At 37.5% G+C, this 19,739-nt stretch overlaps 1 protein-coding gene across 9 annotated transcripts in view; it reads left to right on the plus strand.

Moving 5' to 3' along the window:
- Positions 1-13,985, plus strand: part of KDM6A (lysine demethylase 6A) — a 199,810-nt gene extending 185,825 nt beyond the window's left edge. For 8 of the 9 annotated variants that reach the window (XM_085007699.1, XM_085007700.1, XM_085007702.1 and 5 more), the window contains 3 exons: positions 8,690-8,816; positions 11,828-11,998; positions 13,109-13,985. In XM_085007699.1, coding sequence (XP_084863825.1) covers positions 8,690-8,816; positions 11,828-11,998; positions 13,109-13,138 — 328 coding nt within the window. In that variant the 3' untranslated portion in view covers positions 13,139-13,985. Of the gene's footprint in view, positions 1-8,689; positions 9,449-11,032; positions 11,999-13,108 lie in introns of all 9 variants that reach the window. The other variant, XR_014835286.1, reaches the window with a different exon arrangement.
- Positions 13,986-19,739: the final 5,754 nt, after the last annotated feature.

Below are 19,739 nucleotides of genomic sequence, written 5' to 3' on the forward strand. Positions count from 1 at the left end.
TTAGGTATGAGGGATGCTGATTACTAGCTTGGATGGCTTTAAGACATGTAGAGCTCGAATTACTTTTATGATGTTTAAGTGGGAATCTCTCTAACGTAACCAGATGGATATGTGGTGTTGTTTAGAAAAGGAGTCTGGGATACACATTTATATCTCTCAGCTGGCTGATAGGTAATCCCTGCTAAGTAAGATGTTAGCTGTTGAGTTTTTTGAACCGTTAGCTATTTCTGAAGTAGAGCAGTGCCCACACACAGAAATGAATTAAGGAAGATAATAACTATAAACCTGTTGATCTGTGCATTTTAATTCACTGAACTATGAATGTTTTTTCCATGGTAATATATCTTATTATCCTTCGAGATATATTAGATTTGCCTATAACACATTAGTGCATCTCCCCTAACCTCTTCATATTTTTTCTCCAACTTTTTATTTTGAAAATCTTTTACTCTACAAAAAAAGTTAAAAAATAGTACGATGAATATGTGTATAAATTCATCTGGAGTCATCAGATAAGCTTCTGTCACATTTACTGAGTAGTCTCTATATACACATGTATGTGCACATACTTTTTTGACTGAGCCATATGAAAAAGTAATTTGCAGACATTATGACATTTCACCGCAGATGCTTCAACCTATATCTCTTAAGAGTAAGTAACCACAGTACCGTTTACCATACATAAGAAATGTGAAATTCAGTAGCAGTCAGCTAATGTAATAGTCTACATTTCAGTTTCCCCAATTACTACCCAAAATATCCTTGTCTCTTTTAGTCTCCAAGAGTCTTTTTTCATGATTTTTATTTTGAAGAGGGCTGACCTTTGTGTTGTATAGAGTTCCATATTTGGGATTTGTTTTCTCATAATTTTATCTGGGTTGTACATTTTTTTAGAGTGACTGTTAATGATGTTTACCTTTGGTCAGCCCCTATTCCAATCCTGTATAAACTTTGTCATAGATATTTTCATGAATGAAGTTTTAAATAGTCAGTTTAAAACTTAAAGTTGAGAATGAGGAGATTATTGCTGTTTTTTATCCATCTCTGTCATAGTATACAGTTTTTACCCTTCGATTTTAATTTTAAACTAGTTGATTGAGAGCTAAGAGAAACCCTCATTCTTTACAAAGTGATTCCCATTTTCAGATATTTGAGATACATAGCTTTGGCCTGCATTTTCTCCCTGTATAGTGCTAAAGGTCCTTTTTACTTCACTTTCATAAGACATATATTTGTTATATTTTAGCAGTGAAATATTTCTTTTAACAGGATCCTTGAAAGGAATCAAATGATTGTGCAGCAAATGAGCTGATTAGATTTCCCTGTAGATATCAGACTTTCAAAATAAATAGATTCTTTTAGATGCAGTTGAATGGTTTGATCTCAATGGTAGATAACGTCCACTCCAACAAATATGGTGTACATCGTTGTCATCATGTTGGACTATTAGCAAGTTAATGTAATGATAGTGTTTCACATACGTTGGAAACTGGTTTATCCAGTTACTTTGTTCCACATAAATCGCTATAATAAGAAGTTAGTTTAGTACTTCTTGCTTTTTAGGTCCGTCCCCATGGCATATAGAAGTCCCAGCCTAGGGGTTGAATCAGAGCTGCAGTTGCCAGCCTCTGCCACAGCCACAGCAATGCTAGATACTTAATCTACTGAGCGAGGCTGGAGATTGAACCCACATCCTCATGGATACTAGTCGGTTTCATTACCACTGAACCACAGTAAGAACTCTTAGTTCAGTACATTTTAAAATGTCGAAAACAGAATGCCAATGAGCCCATTTTCCCTTGACAAATTTAATATTAGAAGGTCTTAGATTTGAGAGGAGCATATCAGATAGTAGTAGTAGAAGATTAATTTTCAGAATAAACATTCTCTTGTCTACCTCCCCATAATCTGCCAGATGTGAAACACATTATAAAAATACTGATAATGTGGAAGTCAGTAGTTGAAAATAAATTTTCTAAAATTTCAATGCTATCAAGTCTATTGAAAACAAATTTAGTTTCTTATTGTATCATTTTGTCTTCTTTTGAACATCTTACAAAGCACTGTTTTTATATTTTAGTTTTTATTTTTTCCTTTTTTTTTTTCTTTTCCCACTGTACAGCAAGGGGATCACGTTATCCTTACATGTATACATTACAATTACATTTTTTCCCCACCCTTTGTTCTGTTGCAACATGAGTATCTAGACATAGTTCTCAATGCTATTCAGCAGGATCTCCTTGTAAATCTATTCTAGGTTGTGTCTGATAAGCCCAAGCTCCCGATCCCTCCCACTCCCTCCCCCTCCCATCAGGCAGCCACAAGTCTCTTCTCCAAGTCCATGATTTTCTTTTCTGAGGAGATGTTCATTTGTGCTGGATATTAGATTCCACTTATAAGTGATATCATATGGTATTTGTCTTTGTCTTTCTGGCTCATTTCACTCAGTATGAGATTCTCTAGTTCCATCCATGTTGCTGCAAATGGCATTATGTTGTTCTTTTTTATGGCTGAGTCGTATTCCATTGTGTATATATACCACATCTTCCGAATCCAATCATCTTTTATATGTACAATATTAATGCTTTATATGCTTTCCCTGTGCCTTTTGTGTATGTGTGATCATTATGTGTTTGTTATTTGCCTTTCCTTTTTAATTGTCCTCAGTCAGTCTTAGAGTCTGTGCTATGTAATATTCCAGTGAAACATTGCAGGCAGGGCAGCACTGTATATTTGTTGGGAGTCCAGTCTGCCTGCACATCTTGGCTTCTCCATTTATTGTGTGGGGGCCCGTGGTCAAATTATTAAACCTGTTAGTCTTTATTTCCTTTTGTGAAAAATGAGGATCAGAATTGTTTCTTACATAGCTTTTATGTGGGTCTTAGCATAGGGTAAGCACTGTAAATGGTAGCTGTTGTTATAATTAATATTCATTATAGAAGCCTCAATCACCTGTTTTTTAAGTAAGTTAGTGTTCATAGACCTAGTCCACTGGCTCTCACCTGCAGACAGTTTTGCCTCCCCCCACCCTCTTCCTCAGGGGACACAAAGCAACAACTTGAGTGGGAGGGGTGCTACGAATATTTTGTGGATAGAAGTTAAGGACACTGCTGAACATCCTGCAATGCACAGGACAGCCCCTCACAGCAAAGAATTATCCAGCCCAAGATAACAACAGCCCCAAGGTTGAGAAATCCTGACCAAATAGAATCTGGACTAAACATGCTTCAAATAATCTGTTTTATGTTCTTTTAGGTGTAATTATTACGCTTTCGGTTGGCATTCATTGCACAGTTTTTTCAAATTAACAAAATTACTTCCAATTTAGTAAATAATTATTTTAACACAATTTAAGAATTTGACATGTCAGGTTCAGATATTGATCACTGACTTCCAGGTACTGATAATAAACATTTTATATAACATATATGCTTTTCATAATAGTACTATAAATTAGATGTTTCCTTGGTTCATTTGAGGAAACTCAGGCACAAAGGATAAGAACGCTTGTGTGGAGCTAGGTTATGAACCCGGGCAGTCTAGCTGCTACCTTGTAACTTCCTCTCTGATTTCTTCAGGCTCTACTCATAAAAACAGGATGATTTGCCGAAAACTATGATTAGAAATTTTTGACATTGTTTCTAATTTCACCACTTATAAAAGAGGTGTGCACTAGTTCTTACTTGCCTGATCCTAAGAATCACCTGAGACGCTTATTAAAATAGATTTCTAGACTCTGTTCCTAAAAGTTAAATTCAAAGCTCTATATGACAAGCCCTGGGAATCTTTCACAGTGGCCTAGATAAATCTTATGATCCAGGCAAATTAGGGACACTCTAGTCTAGATTCAGTCTCTTTTAGAACTGAGAATATTTTTGTTTTCCCTTTTCTTTCACACATATTATAGATTATTATTATCATCACAAGCACCAAGGTTTTAGATATAAATTAGAGCAAACTGTTAAATATTAAATTCATTTTCCCTTTGATTCCCATGTTTAAATGGATATATGAGATGTTCTACAACTCTTTAGTCTTAGCCTGTTGGCCTAATAATTTATTTAGAGAGTATAGCCACGAAGACCAGTCCGTCCATAGGTAGCATAGATTGTTCTCATACACCATTGGGTTAAATATACAAAGCTTTGTGATAACATTGAGCAAACAAAATCTAAAAATTCTAAAACTACATTCTCTTGGTTAACATAGATTTACTTTCATGCTTTTTTTTTTTTTTTGAGAGTTTAAACTTCTTAAGATACTCACTTTATTGTTGACTGAGACCTTGATTTTCAGCCATGTGGTTGATTTAAATGAAACTGTTATATGTCTTACTGACATTCAGACACTCATTGTTGTCCTAGGGCAGTGCACTTCTGGAGTGACAGGTGGCAAGTTTCAAGGGTTCACATGCTGGCTCACTTTGCTTACATGGCTCTTTCAGTAAGAGAGATTGGGCAGGGCAGGGCTGTTCTTGGAGTGCTTTTTTTAACTTGTACAACAACTACTTCTTAGTGGTTGAGCATTGTTACCATAAAGATTTTAAAAATGCCATACCAAGTTAACCCATGCTTCATCTTGATACCACATCAGTATTTGGGAACTTTGGAAACTTCAGTTACCCTCAAAATGTCAGAGTAATTCCCAGTGTTGTCTTAACTTCAGCATAATATTGTATCACTGTGGCTTCATTCCTTTATTCTCCTGCCCCAGAAATCTCATCCCAGGATTAAAATCTTAAGAACAATTTATTCCCTAGATAATCCCCACACTACCTTTATTATGGAATTCCTTCTGCCTAGAAGGGACCTTCCTGCCACTTCTCCTTCTGGTCACATCTAAGTGGACAGCTTCTTTATGAAAACTTCCATGAGTTCCACCTTCTCTCACCTGACGTAGGGTTCTCCCTCCTTTTAGCATTTGTGGCATACTATGTATCCATTAATCTTTTGCCTAATGTATGGATTTATGAGTATATTATGTATGGTCATTCTCCCTCATATTACTGTTTTCAGGTTTTTTATTCTAACATTTCAAGTGTATTTTCATTTCTGTCTCCTGTGTCAAGCTGTTTTCTAAAATTCCATCCCTCTTTAGGTTTCATCTTTGCTGGATGGGTTTTTTGGATAGATCATATTCTTCCATATAACCTCAAATACACTCAGCTAGCCCTCAGTCAGCCTCTTTCTTATGATTTTCTTCCAAGCCAGAGCTGCCTTTAATATCCCCCTGCCTTTTTGTGTAGTCTTTCATCCAAACAACTAAAAACAGGTCCTGACACCAGGCTGATCCTGACTGATCCTGAAAAGTCAAAGGGAAGTTTGATTTCCAGATTCTCTAGCTCCTGAAATCATTTATGACCCTGTTCCTAAAACACATTTATTTAAAACAACACCTTTTACATTTTTATACTTTTTGCTAGTGATTTATTATTTTGTTTTTAATACATAGAATTCTTAATTGCTATAAAGTAAATTTATTAAAATTTACCAAAACTTAAATGAAGAGAAAATTACAATCCTGATTTTGTTTAACTTTTACTTTTTAGCTCTTCAATACACTTAAACATTGTCTTCATATAAAACAGTCTAGGATTAATCAAAGCAGAACAGATTACTGCCAAGTGACGTCTTAACTTTTTTCTTTTTTTTTTGATTTTTAGGGCTGCACCCATGGCAGATGGAGGTTCCCAGGCTAGGGGTTGAATCAGAGCCTACACCACAGCCATAGCAATGCAGGATCCAAGCCACATCTGTAACCTACACCACAGCTCACAGCAACACCAGATCCTTAACCCACTGAGTGAGGCCAGGGATAGAACCCGCAAGCAACCTCCTGGTTCCTAGTCGGATTCATTTCTGCTACGCCCCGATGGGAACTCCCAAGTCTTGACTATTATATCTGTATTGTCCCTACCCTTCAGTTAAATCAGATTCTTTCTGATTGGACCTGCTCATTGCTGTAGACTCCAGAAGAGCCTCTGTCTCTCAATTCTCCTTCTGTTCCAATTACCATTTTTTGAAAATGGAAAGGAACAAAAAATTTTACTGTTAAGGAAAAAACATAAGGGCAAAGAGGAATACACAATGTGGTTATTCATTGTCAGATCAGATTAATAGAGCTTTTTTCTTAGATTCCAGTATCACAAAATAATGGAGCTGTGATTTTAGAAGCAAAATACTGATGGCTTAGTATTTATTCTTAGCAGCCCTAGTCCTGACCCTTTTTTCTTTGCAGGAAATTCTATATTGCCTTTTTCCAGATGAAACTACCAGAGTAGCCGTATTTTCTAACTGCCGAAGTAGTTAGTAGCATTTGGAGATGAAAGTTCATCCATTGAGTAAAGACAGAACTGAGGCTCTGTGTTTAGAGCTGGGGTGGGGTGGATGTTGACTGAGCCCTCAAAGTCTCATCTTCAAAAGAGAAGTGGAGTTCCCTGGTGGCTCAGTGGGTTAAGGATCCACTGTCATCACTGCTATGGCGTGGGTTCAGTCCCCGGCCCTGGCACTTCTGCATGCTGTGGTCACAGCCAAAAAAAGAGAGAGGGAAAGTAAAAGTGGATGAGAAGATGTGAAAAGAGACCAGAAAGAAGATGGTACAGTGTGAGGCAGGGGAAACAAAATTTTCTGCTTTTACAAACCCCTAGCCCAACTATAGCTTTAAAATAGCTTTATCAGCCTCTCTGAGCCCTAGGTTTCCTATTTGTGAGGTGGAAACCATAGTATCTCCTACACAGGGCCACTGAGAGGCCTAAATGACATAATCTGTATGCAATTCTTAATAACATGTTTCTGGTCTAGTTCTTATTTTTAATGACTTATTTTTATTGAATTATTTTATTCTGTTTTCCCACATGGGAGCATAGTGGAATCTACAAATCTTCCAAAGTTATCTGTAGAGTTTTAGGCATTATTTTTTCCTCTGGAAATGACCTTATTTTGAAACCCTGCTTGGAAGACTTGTTCTGTAAGATCAGTGCCTTCAGAAATGAATTGTGTGGGACACAGGGAGGGGAAGAGGGAGGAACAGGTATTGTTCAAGAGCTGGTCTCTCTTTTTGCTATAATCTAAAATTTTACTGGAGTTCCTGCTGCGGTGCAACAGGATCTGTGACATCTCTGCAGCATTAAGACACAGGTTCAATCCCCAGCCCGGCACAGCGGGTTAAAGATAGATAGATAGACAGATAGAAAGAAAGAATTTTCCTTGCTACCTCCCCAGCACACCTCCCCACCCCATCCCCACACAGACATATAGCTGTCATAGCTTTAACTCTCAACCATAGTCTAAAGCATTATTTTGTTTGTAAATAAGTTAAACACACAAAAATTACTGGAACCAAGCTGAGAGAGAAATCCTTTGAATATGATACTTAAGGAATTTGCCTTACAACTGTAAAGTTGATATTGTTTTATGTTTGTTAAATGTCATCAAGTTTTACATATATCTCTGGCTTTTTAATTTATATGAATTCTGATAAGTAACAATACTTTTAACCTAGTAGCTTATAAAATAGCAAGGAAATACAAGTTAAGAGAAATTAGGTATACTATTACTTGTCATGTTAGTAGTTCCATAATCAAATGTTTATTGAGTGTCTGCTGTATGCCTGGCACTGTCCTTGGGAATGAGTAGACAGTATGAATAAAACAAACAAGATCTTTACTTTCAAACAACACTCAGTTGCTAAACCCATTTCCTTTTCTTTAGGGTATTTTCATTGTCTCCAAATTTTAGAGCTGAAAAGTGCCATACAGATCATCTAGTCCAACTTCTCTATTCAGATGAAGAACCTGAGCCACTAAGATTCACAGGAGAGTAAGAGAACTTAGCAAACAATTCCAAATAATGACAGCAAGCTATAGAAAAATCACAAAATTATGAGAATTCACTCTTATCATTAGTGTCATAAGTATGAGTTTAGAAAAGGAATAGATTTGGAGTTCCCACTGTGGCATAGCAGAAACGAGTCTGACTAGTATCCATGAAGATGTGGGTTTGATCCCTGGCCCCACTTGGTGGGTTGGGGATCCGGTGTTGCCCTGAGTTGTGGTGTAGGTCACAGATGCAGCTCAGATCCCGTGTGGCTGTGGCTGGCGGCTGTAGCTCCAGTTCGACCCCTAGCCTGGGAACTTCCATATGCCATGGGTGTAGCCCTAAAGGCAAAAAAATAAAAAAGAAAGAAAGAAAGAAGGAAAAAAAGAAAAGCTACAAATTATAAGTTCAATTATGTTAATAGATTCCATTATATTCAAGTTAAAATCAAGGAATTAAGTATTTTTTCCTTCTTCAGTGTTACAGTAGAACCATTTTTGTATTGTATAGTGACTAAATCTATAAATACTTTTTTGCTTATATACTAAAAGTTTCAAAAGCAACCATATAGATGATGCTGTTTGTCAGTGTCTAGATAGTGTTGATAGAAATAATATGCTTTCCTGCCTTACTTAGAATCATAGAGTTCAGATCTGGAATTCAGACCCCTTATTTCGAGGATAAGAACATTGACTCCCAAAGAGGTTAATTGACTTGCCCAAATAAGAGCCAAAATTAACAGCTTACCTTTAAACAAGAAATTAGGTTAAAAGTCATAGATAGTCTCTTGGCATTACTTATATTGATATATATTTCATGCTAAAAAATTCGCTATTCAGTTGCTGGTCACAAATCATTTTTCCCCCACAATATAGGTATTGTCTTCTGAGAACTCTGAAGCAATGTCAGACATTGAGGGAAGCTCTCATTGCTGCAGGAAAAGAGATAATATGGCATGGGAGGACAAAAGAAGAGCCAGCACATTACTGTAGCATTTGTGAGGTGAGTAAATGTTCTTATCCACACTTGTTTTGTAAACCTCTTACCTCTCCAGTTTTGGTTTCTCTTTAGTTATTTTTTTAAATGTACTTTTATGTAATGCATTTTACTTAAAATTGACATTGTGTTCAATCTTGTTATTTAGCTACTATATTAAAATGTAACCTGGTGATATGTTATTTCACTATGAATTAATTGTAAAAGCATCTGCTGAAGTTATTATTTGTCAGGTAGGTTAACGCTTGGTCCCTGGCCCCACAGGATCCTATCTGGATTTGACCAACCACAGACTGAAAATATTGGGGGTAGGGAATATTCTAGAAAGTTCCAAGAATCAAAACTTAAATTTGCCATGCACCAGCAATTATTTATATAGCATTAACATTATTTTAGATATTTGAACTATGGAGAAGGATGTGCCTAGGTTATATGTAATTATATGCCTGTTTTATGTTAGGAACTTGAGCATCCTAGGGTTTTGGTATCAGTGGAGGATCCTGGAAACAATCCCCCATAGATACCAAGGAACGACTTGTTTAACAGATGATAATTCATCAAGTTTAGTCTTGAGGTTTTTGTTTTTGTTTTTTGCGGGTTTTTTAGTCTTTTTAGGACCGCACCCGCAGCATGTGGAGGTTCCCACGCTGGGGGTCGAACCAGAGCTGTAGCCTCTGGCCTACACCACAGCCACAGCAACGCGGGATCCGAGCCGAGTCTGCAACCTACACCACAGCTCACGGCAACGCCAGATCCTTAACCCACTGAGCAAGGCCAGGGATCTAACCTGCAACCTCATGGTTCCTAGTCGGATTCGTTAACCACTGAGGCATGACGGGAACTCCAGTCTTGAGATTTTAACCTGGGAACAGTCCAGATGTAGACAGATGCCAGTAAACTGGATGTAGTTCCGTATAGCTTTAGGCAGATCATTGTTCTGTCCTCTCTGGTACAGTTCACAATATACTGGTCAATTTTCTCCTCTGGCCAAGGCAACAAGAAATGCAGAAACTAAGATATGGTACCTGCTTTGAAGGAGCTTTTATCTTATTTGGGGAAGACAAATTATAAGCAGTTGTAATGTATATGAGACTAGTAAATGTGAAGTTGGTTCTATCCTAATCCTAACTGTTAGGATAGCACTAAGGGAGAATATGACCTAATTTTTCCCTTCTAGTATTGGCATAATGGTTCACCAAAGTGAACTAGGTTAACGTTTGAGTCCATTCCGTGAAGGATGAGTATGACTTTTCGTGGGCTAGAAAAATGAGAGTTGGAAATAGAATGAATGTTGTTATGAGCATAGGAAATGTAATGGCTTATTCAGAAAAGGTAAATAGTCCAATGAGACTGGAACACACACTAGGCAAATTCTACTTATTAGTCTAGTTGGTAAGAAGTTTGCAGAGCATCTTGGATGATTTTAAGGAATTTGATTATTTATTCTGCAGTCATTGAAGCCATCAGAAGCTTTGGGGCAGGTACCCAAGTTGGGTAGGTATTTCAGAGAGAAAAGTGATTGGAGATGATGGTTATAGAAAGCTAGTGAAATGGTTTTAAGAGTGGTTATCCTAAGGCCTAGGCCAGACCCTGGCAGTGGGAATATTAAAGAAGGAGAGGAATTCAAAAATGTTTCCGTAGGTAAAATCTTCAAGACAACTCATTAAATGGCGGACGTGAGGGACAGGTTGAAGAATGTTCACAAACTTCCTAACTCTGATTATGAGGTTCTTGTTGTTGCTCATTGATGATAATGGAAAACATGGTGAACTCAAGGATTTTAAGTAACATAACTTCAAAGAAGACATGAAGTCATGAGAATTTTTTTTTTTTCATTGAATAAGTTCAAGGGTATACAGAGCTAGGGAGATAAATGATATCTTTCAAACCTTGAAATTCTGTAATTCTGACTTTTATTTGAAATGATTGAATCCATCAGCTGTTTTTGTTGTGTAACCTGCCAAAGATGCCATTGGGATATCAGATAGATTTTACTTAGGTGCGTTATATATATACGTCAGAAAAATGAATGCATCAGCTTTCCAGTATTTGAAAATGACTTTTATCCTGAACTGTTTTTCTTTATCCTGCCTGAACTTTAGCAGCTCATCAGTCTCTCTAAGATAGAGGTATTATTTCTAAAATCATGCTACACATATGAACATACTTTTTTTTTTTTTGTCTTTTTGCTATTTCTTGGGCCGCTCCCGTGGCATATGGAGGTTCCCAGGCTAGGGGTCCAATCGGAGCTATAGCCATTGGCCTACGCCAGAGCCACAGCAACGCAAGATCTGAGCCGTGTCTGTGACCTACACCACAGCTCACGGCAATGCCGGATCCTCAACCCACTGAGCAAGGCCAGGGATCAAACCCACAACCTCATGGTTCCTAGTCGGATTCGTTAACCACTGTGCCATGATGGGAACTCCCTGAACATACTTTTTGATTGTACTCATACTCCTTAACATGATACTTATAACTGAATACTCACTGTCGCTTACCTGTCAGTTTCCCTATCTATAAAATAATCAGATTATATTCACTTAACAAGTTTGTTTTGAGGTTTGGCTAAGCACTAAGTACTGTGATAATGCTCTGGAGTTAATGAAGATGAGTAAAAAAAAGTAGTCGTCTTTGAGGAGCTCATTCATAGATTGAGGAAAGACAATATCCATTAACAGTGCCCTGATAAGTACTTCATTGAGAAGTAAACGTTGATTGTATAGTCATGTTTTGAATTTAAAACAAATAGGTTGGCCTTTATTAAATGTTTGAATTAGGCTTTTGCCTAATTGTAATGAGTATGTCATTTCCCTAGGACACTCCCTTAAATATGCATTACTACCCATGTCTTTAGGTTAGGTGCAAAATAAACCTGGTCTGCTGAAGATTCTTAAAACACAGCCATGTTTATCTTACTATCTACTCTTAACCAGTGATCACTGTCCACAGCTCCAGTAGTACAATAAATAAATTCTGTTGTCTCTGTTGAATGCTTTTTCTCTTGTATAAAATAGGTGGAGGTTTTTGATCTGCTTTTTGTCACTAATGAAAGCAATTCTCGAAAGACCTACATAGTGCATTGCCAAGACTGTGCACGAAAAACAAGTGGAAACCTGGAAAATTTTGTGGTGCTAGAACAGTACAAAATGGAGGACCTGATGCAAGTCTATGACCAATTTACATTAGTAAGTGAAATCAACATGTGAGTATGTAGTTAGCTGGATGGGGAAGCAGCAGTGTTTGTTCTACATCTAGTAGGAGGTAATACAAAATATTTAAATTTTCCTTTGGCTTGTTAGATATTGAATGAGGAAATATTCATATCATTGTCCTTTCCTCCACTTCCAGGTATTTATTCCTGTGAAATTGGCATATGTCAGTTTCATGGGAATAATGTCACAATAATTACATTTAAAAATCTTTGCGTGCTTTTAGAACACGGTCATATCCTTTATGTCATTTGACCATAGTTGATACAAGTGTTTGGTTTATGTACTTAGATTATTAGTGTGTCCACAAAATGAATCAGTAAGTGTGCTTTTAATATATTTTAAATGTATTTATTTAAAATCTTGTCCTTGCCAGAAGTATTAACTTCATGGGACTATTTGATGGAGCTTAACTTCCTGGTATGTTTTATAACCTTATGAAATTCAAATATCTTTACAAATGGTGCACAGTTTTTAATTTTAAATAGCAGATGCTTGAGGGAAGCATTTTACTCTAGCACATCAATAGTTTTATGAATAGAAACAGATACAAGTTTATGAATTGTTGATTCCTCCAATACTTGCATATGTGATCAAAAACTGAATTTTTGAAATTTAGCTCCTGATATTGTCACTTGGATGGTCTTCACAATTGCTTGAAGGAAAAGAGCATTATCTGGAATATGTTAAACAAAGATATATATGTCTAGTTGAGATAGGTTCTAAAGCAAGTCACTAATGAAATTGTAATTGATTTGTTAATTTTCCACAAGCCTTTTTATTTTTAAGCCATCTCCCCAAAAAATGGTCAACCTAATAATGTTCTAGGAGTTTTAAACTAATTGGTGAAGAAGTACAGAAAAATGTGGGTGCACTGAATAAGGTATTGGTCTCAGACTCTTAGGAAAATCGGCCAGGTGGGAGACAGTAAGGGACGTTGTGCTTGACAGAGGACAGCAGGCCGTTGGACTTCCTTGAGAATTATTACTTCCCTTACCTTCATACTCAGGCTGTTTGTAGCCTTGAGCTAGGGAACGATATTAACAATTTGTATACCAAAGTAACATACCTCACTTTTAATTTCAGGCTCCTCCATTACCATCCTCCTCATCTTGATGTTGTTCCATGGACGTTAAATGAGACCTTTTCTGCTATTCAGGAAGTAACCCAGTTCTGCACCACTGGTTTTTGTAGCTATCTCTGTAAGGCTGCTGGCTGAAAACTGTGTCTATGCAACCTTCCAAGTGCGGAGTGTCAACCAACTGGACAGGGGAGAGCATTGCTCCTTGCTCCAGGACTCTCACAAAGCTGATCAGCTGTACTTCAGAAAAAAAAATAATTTCCATGTTTTGTATATATCTGACAAAACTGGCAACATCATACAGACTACTGACTTGAACACAACCTCTTTTATATTTCTCTCTTTCTGGGCTGATGAATTGGTTTTCATCTATCTTTTCCCCCTTCAGAATTTTCCTTGGAGAAAAATACTAGCCTAGCTGGTCATTTCTTTGTAAGGTAGTTAGCAATTTTAAGTCTTTCTTTGGTCAACTTTTTTTTAATGTGAAAAGTTAGGTAAGGAACTTTTTTACTGCTTTTATGTTTTTCTGTCTTGTTTTGAAACCATGACGGTTATTATTACACTTTTGGTTCCTAAATAAAATGTTTAAAAAATTAACAGCCAAGTCACAAAGATAATGGATTGCACATAGACTAAGGAATAAACTTCAGATTTGTGATTTTTGTTTCTAATCTTGATGTAAATTTACACTATTTATAAATACATATTTATTGCTTGAAAATATTTGTGAATGGAATGCTGTTATTTTTTCCAGATTTACCTGCCATTGAAATTTTAAGGAGTTCTGTAATTTCAAACACTACTCCTATTACATTTTCTATGTGTAAATAAAACTGCTTAGCATTGTACAGAAACTTTTATTAAAATTGTTTAATGTTTAAAGAGTTTTCTATTGTTTGAGTTTTAAAAAAAACTTTATGTACAGCGCCCAGTTTTTGTTCACTTTTCAAATCTGATTATATATATTTTATATATACTTGTGTATGTATATATAATATATATAGAAATCTGGATATATATGTATAAAGATTTAGAACTTAAATTTTTCTCGTTTTAAGTTTCACATCTATGGTAGATTTTTGAGGTGTCTACTGTAAAGTATTGCTTACAAAAGTATGATTATTTTTAAAGAAATATATATGGTATGTATCTTCAAGACCTAAAATGTCAGACTGGTTTATTGTTAAGTTGCAATCACTGCAATGACAGACCAATAAACAATTGCTGCCAAAATGTAGTATAATAGTAGAAAACAAATAGTGATTGAACTTAAGATTTTAAAGGGAATGTTACATGGGCTTGGCACATCCTGTACTTCACTTATAGTAGTGTTTTATATGGAAACACTAGGGCTCTATTTTAGAATGCCAATAAATTAAGAGACTTATTTTTTAAAGTTAGGCAATTTTGACATTTCATGCTTTCCTGCTTGTATGACATGATTTGGGCAGGGGAGGGAGTCTTCAAATTCCGTATCACTAGTAAAATATAGCAAGCTGTATTAACATTAACAAGTCACTTCTGATTAACCATAGTATTTTGTTTTATAATAATACCTTGCATTCGACACATGCTCACATTTTATCATACTGTTCCTAAAGATTTTTCCAGGAAGATTCAGTGAAGAAGCATAGAGAATGCTGTAAACGAGATAATGTATGACTAAAGAGAATTTATAATAATAGCTGGTGCTGACTGCGTTAACAAGTGCTCTTTTTCCAGATAGTTTTGGAGTACGTTGTCCTCCTAGAAACAGTTTGAAGGCTTGAAAACGTGGAGATGTTTTATCCAAGTAGTTAAAAATTTGGCAAATGTTGAATTTGAACACCTACTAGCAGCAATCATTTCTTAGTTATAATTTCAAAAGGAAACAATTACAAATTTATTTCAGTTAAGGAGCAAGAGTGCTTGTGTAAGTGCTGCTCAAGATGTTTAACCACCGATATTTTTAAAAGAACTCAAGGCAAACATTTTTGTAAATAAAGATTGCAAGTCAACTCTCCAGAAGCAAAGATACTAAGAATGCTCAAGCTATGCACAAATGTTTCTTAACCATATCCAGTTTATCTTACTAACACAATGTCTTATTTTCTGCGGTTTGATTAAGGAGACTTATTGCCAAGATTAACTTAAGTTGTCTGGCATTTAAGAGTCATCAAGTGATGTTGCGCTAATACCTATTTGGAAGTTAAATGTCAAGAGTAATACTTGCTCACTTAGTCTTCGAATGGGTAGAGGATAGGAGAAATCAAACATTACTCTGAAGAAGTATAACTAGATGAACAAGGTCTTTATTTAAACTACTTTCTTTTCATCACTTTAACAACTTTTATAATTGCCGTTTTTCAGGTTTCAGGAGAAATAGAATGATTTTTTTTTTCTTTTTGCTGCTTGTATAGGTGACCCCACTAAGCACACTATCTGGATGCCCTTAAAAATGAAACGCATTTGCATTGTGTGCCTCCTCTCCCCCACCCCTCAACACACACACACACACACACACACACACACAGTTTAGAGAAGTTATTTACACAGTGTATTAAAAAAACATGTTGATCCGGAAAGTGAGAACCAAATCATTCTTTTTTCATGATCACTAGCTGAGTAGGAAATCTTGCACCATCAGTATAGAGTATTTCAATTTGTTTAACCCATTTAAATTAAGTCAATTAAAAATTTTTGGCTTCTGCGTTTTGAACTAAAATCTTAGTCACTTTTCCAAATTAGTAAATTGATAGTTGGGGCTTTGAAATTATTAGTAATTGGTCAACTGGAATTTAAGATCGCATAATAGATGAATTTACCTTAAATGAAGTGTCTGCTTCTCTGAACCTACATCTTGAAATTATCATGTGTATTTTCATCTAGTCGGTATATTGATTTAGCATCCCTTAAAAAGTGAATCTAAGATGTGATCCCTGCCTTCTACTCTTCATACGCACATCTAGTATGGGAGGTTCGTGTAATATTATCAAGCAAAACCTGGAAGAGATAACAAGAAGGGTGAGTAGTACTGGGGCTGGCATCGCAGCAGGGTTTATATGACACCTGCTAGAGCAAGAGGATTTGGGAACTTCAAGGAGTTGGGAACTTTGACTAAGGAATTAGAGTGTTAAAAGACAACTGGAGAGATAAGGAGCCCCTGGTGTTGTAAAGTCACCTCTGCCAAGAGAGATGGTTATGCTTTACCCTGTAGTTATTAATGGAACCACCCACGGGATTATGCAAAAGAACAGCATTGAATTTGCAGGGCTCTTCCTGCCTGCTTTAAGACACTATCTATCCTCCACATTGCTGCCAGAGGGTATTTCTAAAGCACGGAAATTCAAGGAAGAGATGATTTGGACTTGAACTCTGTATGTTGTCAGGATGGAAATAAGAGCACAGATTTGAAAGACAAGTCCGCAGGACCCATTAAATGGCTACAGGTGGGTGCTGGTACTTCTAGTCAGAATGGGAAATGAATAGAACTGCTTGCAGCACATCTAAATAGTTGGAATTAGGAGAGGCCTGGACCAGAATCATGTATCTGCCTGTCCATTGAGGTGGTGTATTTAAAGCAGAGGAGATAGATCTTACAGACACTGTGTGTGGTGTGGAGAGGTAGATCAAATACCTACTCAGGAACATCCGCATGGAAGAGGAGAGGAGATTGCAAAGAAGAAAGCAAAAAGAAACCAGCTGGGGTGATAATAAGCTAATGCTTTTAAAAAGTAACCATACCATGTTGCAAAGATGAGGTTTTGGGGGTTTTGGCACAAGTCGTTTGGTGACATATGCCAGAGCAACAACCTGACCGTGATGGATGGAAAAGGTATTGAATTTGAGGGAGGTATTGGAGGCACTTCAGTTTTTCCAAGAGCGCCAGGGATGAAGTTTACATTGGTCTTTGTGAAATAGTAATAGTTTTGCATATATACCATGAAGCAAATAATTAGTTGAACAGGGAAAATGATGGTATTTTTTAGCGTAGCTTTGTAGGAGAAACTGTCCCCATAAAAAGGTAGAAAGGAGAGACCCGGGCCAGGATGACTAAGCCAAGTCCAGCCAATGGCCCCAACCACCCCCCACACGCATCTGCTTCTGTAAAGCTGCTTCCGCGATGACAACCCTGCCTGTTCTCACTCCGGTCCGACCAGCCCAGCCCGGACCCGGAAGAGCGAGCCCGCAAAAGCCTTGTGAACGCCTTCGTCAGGGGTCAGACTCCGGAGAGCGATCTCCTCCGAGCCCGCCAGTGTAACAAACCTGAGTCCTCCACCCCTCCGAGGGCTCGCTGGGTTTCTCGCCGGGTCAAGGAGCTGATGCCCTGCAGCCACAGGGCTGCTGGAGCTGGTACACGACTGATCCACTGCGGCACAGGGCTGCGGGGCAGCTGCCATAACAGCCTAAAGATACCCACCATTTCCTGGAATACTTGTACAAAGCACGGTGCTAAGTACTTCATATACATTCTTTTTTTTGTCCTCACAATGACTCCCTGAGGTATCGTTTTAGCCCCATCTTATAGACAAGTAAATCAAGGCAAAGAGATCATGTAACCAAGTAGCCCAAGGTTCATGGTTAAATATTGAAGATAAAATTCCAACAACCATGGTGATCTGACTCCAGCAAGTGTATTCTGCCTCCTCGTGCAGAGAAATAGGGATCGCTGAGTGCTAACTTGAGCCACCTTTGAAAGACACTTCATTTCGAATCTCTCTTTAACAAGAGAAAAATGTCTTAAAATGTATAGCCTATAAATTAGGCCAATATTTTTTATAGTCCAAACCAGAACCCCTGTAAGATTGAAAGGGGGAAATGTCCAATTAGTAGTTGGACAGGGTAACAGCCATAAAATATGGCTATTCCCAGGCAACTGGGGTCTGTGGCATAGTGGTCAAGTTGGTCTTCAGAAGAAACATTTGGTGAGTAGTACTTACCTTCTCCTAACCTCATACTCGGTGTTTGCACACTTAGAATGGGAAGGAAGCTTTGGTTTAGGTTGCATTAGGACCCAGAGTTGTGGTTGAAAAAAGTGGTGAATTATCGGGATAAAAATGCAAGCAATGAATTAAAGTGGAGGTGAGAGAGAAAGGGAAATTCCTATTAAGTCTTGGTGAGTTTTCTGGGTGATACCCATCTTAAGACCAAATAATGACTTCCAGAAACTGTAACAAGAAAGCGAATAATGATCTCAATGTATAGATTAATGTGCATTTTTCTAAACTTGAGCTACCATTTACCAATCTAGTTTGAGGTGGGAATCTAATTTAACATATTCAAATTATGAATTTTAAGTGTACCAGCCTGAAAAAAAAACGGAATCGGTTTTCTCCAGGTTTTAAAACCATTCAGTGCCATGTAGTTTTACTTCGAAGTGGTTAAATGTCCTTTTTTTTTTTTTTTTTTTTTTTTGGTCTTTTTGCCATTTCTTGGGCCACTCCTGTGGCATATGGAGGCTCCCAGGCTAGGGGTCGAATCGGAGATGTAGCCACCGGCCACAGCCACAGCAACGCGGAATCCGAGCCGCATCTGCAACCTACACCACAGCTCACGGCAACGCCGGATCCTTAACCCACTGAGCAAGGCCAGGGATCAAACCCATGTCCTCATGGATACTAGTCAGGTTCGTTAACCACTGAGCCACGACGGGAACTCCATCGAAGTAGTTAAATGTCTTAATATGGACAATAGAAAGATTCCTCATGCACATAGGGACTGTCTTTATTTAAATTATAATCGTGTGTGTGATTGTATGATGACCTCAAATATATTAAAACGTATGATTAACACAAAACAATACTTTGAACCACGCTACTTCTAAAGATGCCCAGATAACGGCATCAATTAAAGAGAGTAAGGGGAGAAAAAGAAGAGAAAGCAAATACACTGATTTTGTAAGCATGTGTAGTTACTTAACTTCAGCTCTCCACTTTGTGATAGAATAATACATTTGGCAGGGTGAAACTAGAGAATGTTATCTTTAGAAATCTTGGTATACATGATTGAAATGTCATCTTCCGTTAAACGTACTCAGATGCAAATGATGAGCTCTCTGTGTGTGGAAAGGATTCTATGTCAAATAAATGGAGATCAGTACCCAAATCTATGATAAAACAAGATTTTCTAGGTTATGGTACTGAAAGCATTGAGAGGGCGGGGTAGTGGGGACAAGTTCAAAATGATGTGAGCTATTTATTGCTACATCAAAAATTTCAGTTAATCCCAGGCCCAGGAACTTCCACATGCTGTGAGCGCAGCCAAAAAATAAAAATTCACTTAAAAACTAAAAGGTACCAAAGATTTGAAAACCTCTGTTCAAAACCTGGATAGTTTTAAAATATTGATCAGCTTACAAATTATCCTGTCATTTTAAATCAGATGGGACTCACAGTTCATGAATTAGAATTCCTTCATAGGAGTTCCCATCGTGGCTCAGTGGTAATGAACCTGACTAGCATCCATAGGACACAGGTTCGATCCCTGGCCCCACTCAGTGGGTTAAGGAGCTGGGGACTCTGGGTCCCGCATTGCTGTGGCTGTGGTATAGGCTGGCAGCTGTAGCCCTGATTCGACTCCTAGCCTGGGAACCTCCACATGCCATGGGTGTGCGCCTAAAAAGACACACACACACACACACAAAAAAATTCCTTGTAG

The sequence above is a fragment of the Sus scrofa genome, chromosome X, assembly GCF_054392235.1.
Source record: "Sus scrofa isolate SSC_HxYL_T2T_F1_AM1 chromosome X, Sscrofa_HxYL_maternal_Yorkshire_Landrace_v2.0, whole genome shotgun sequence".
NCBI lineage: Eukaryota > Metazoa > Chordata > Mammalia > Artiodactyla > Suidae > Sus > Sus scrofa.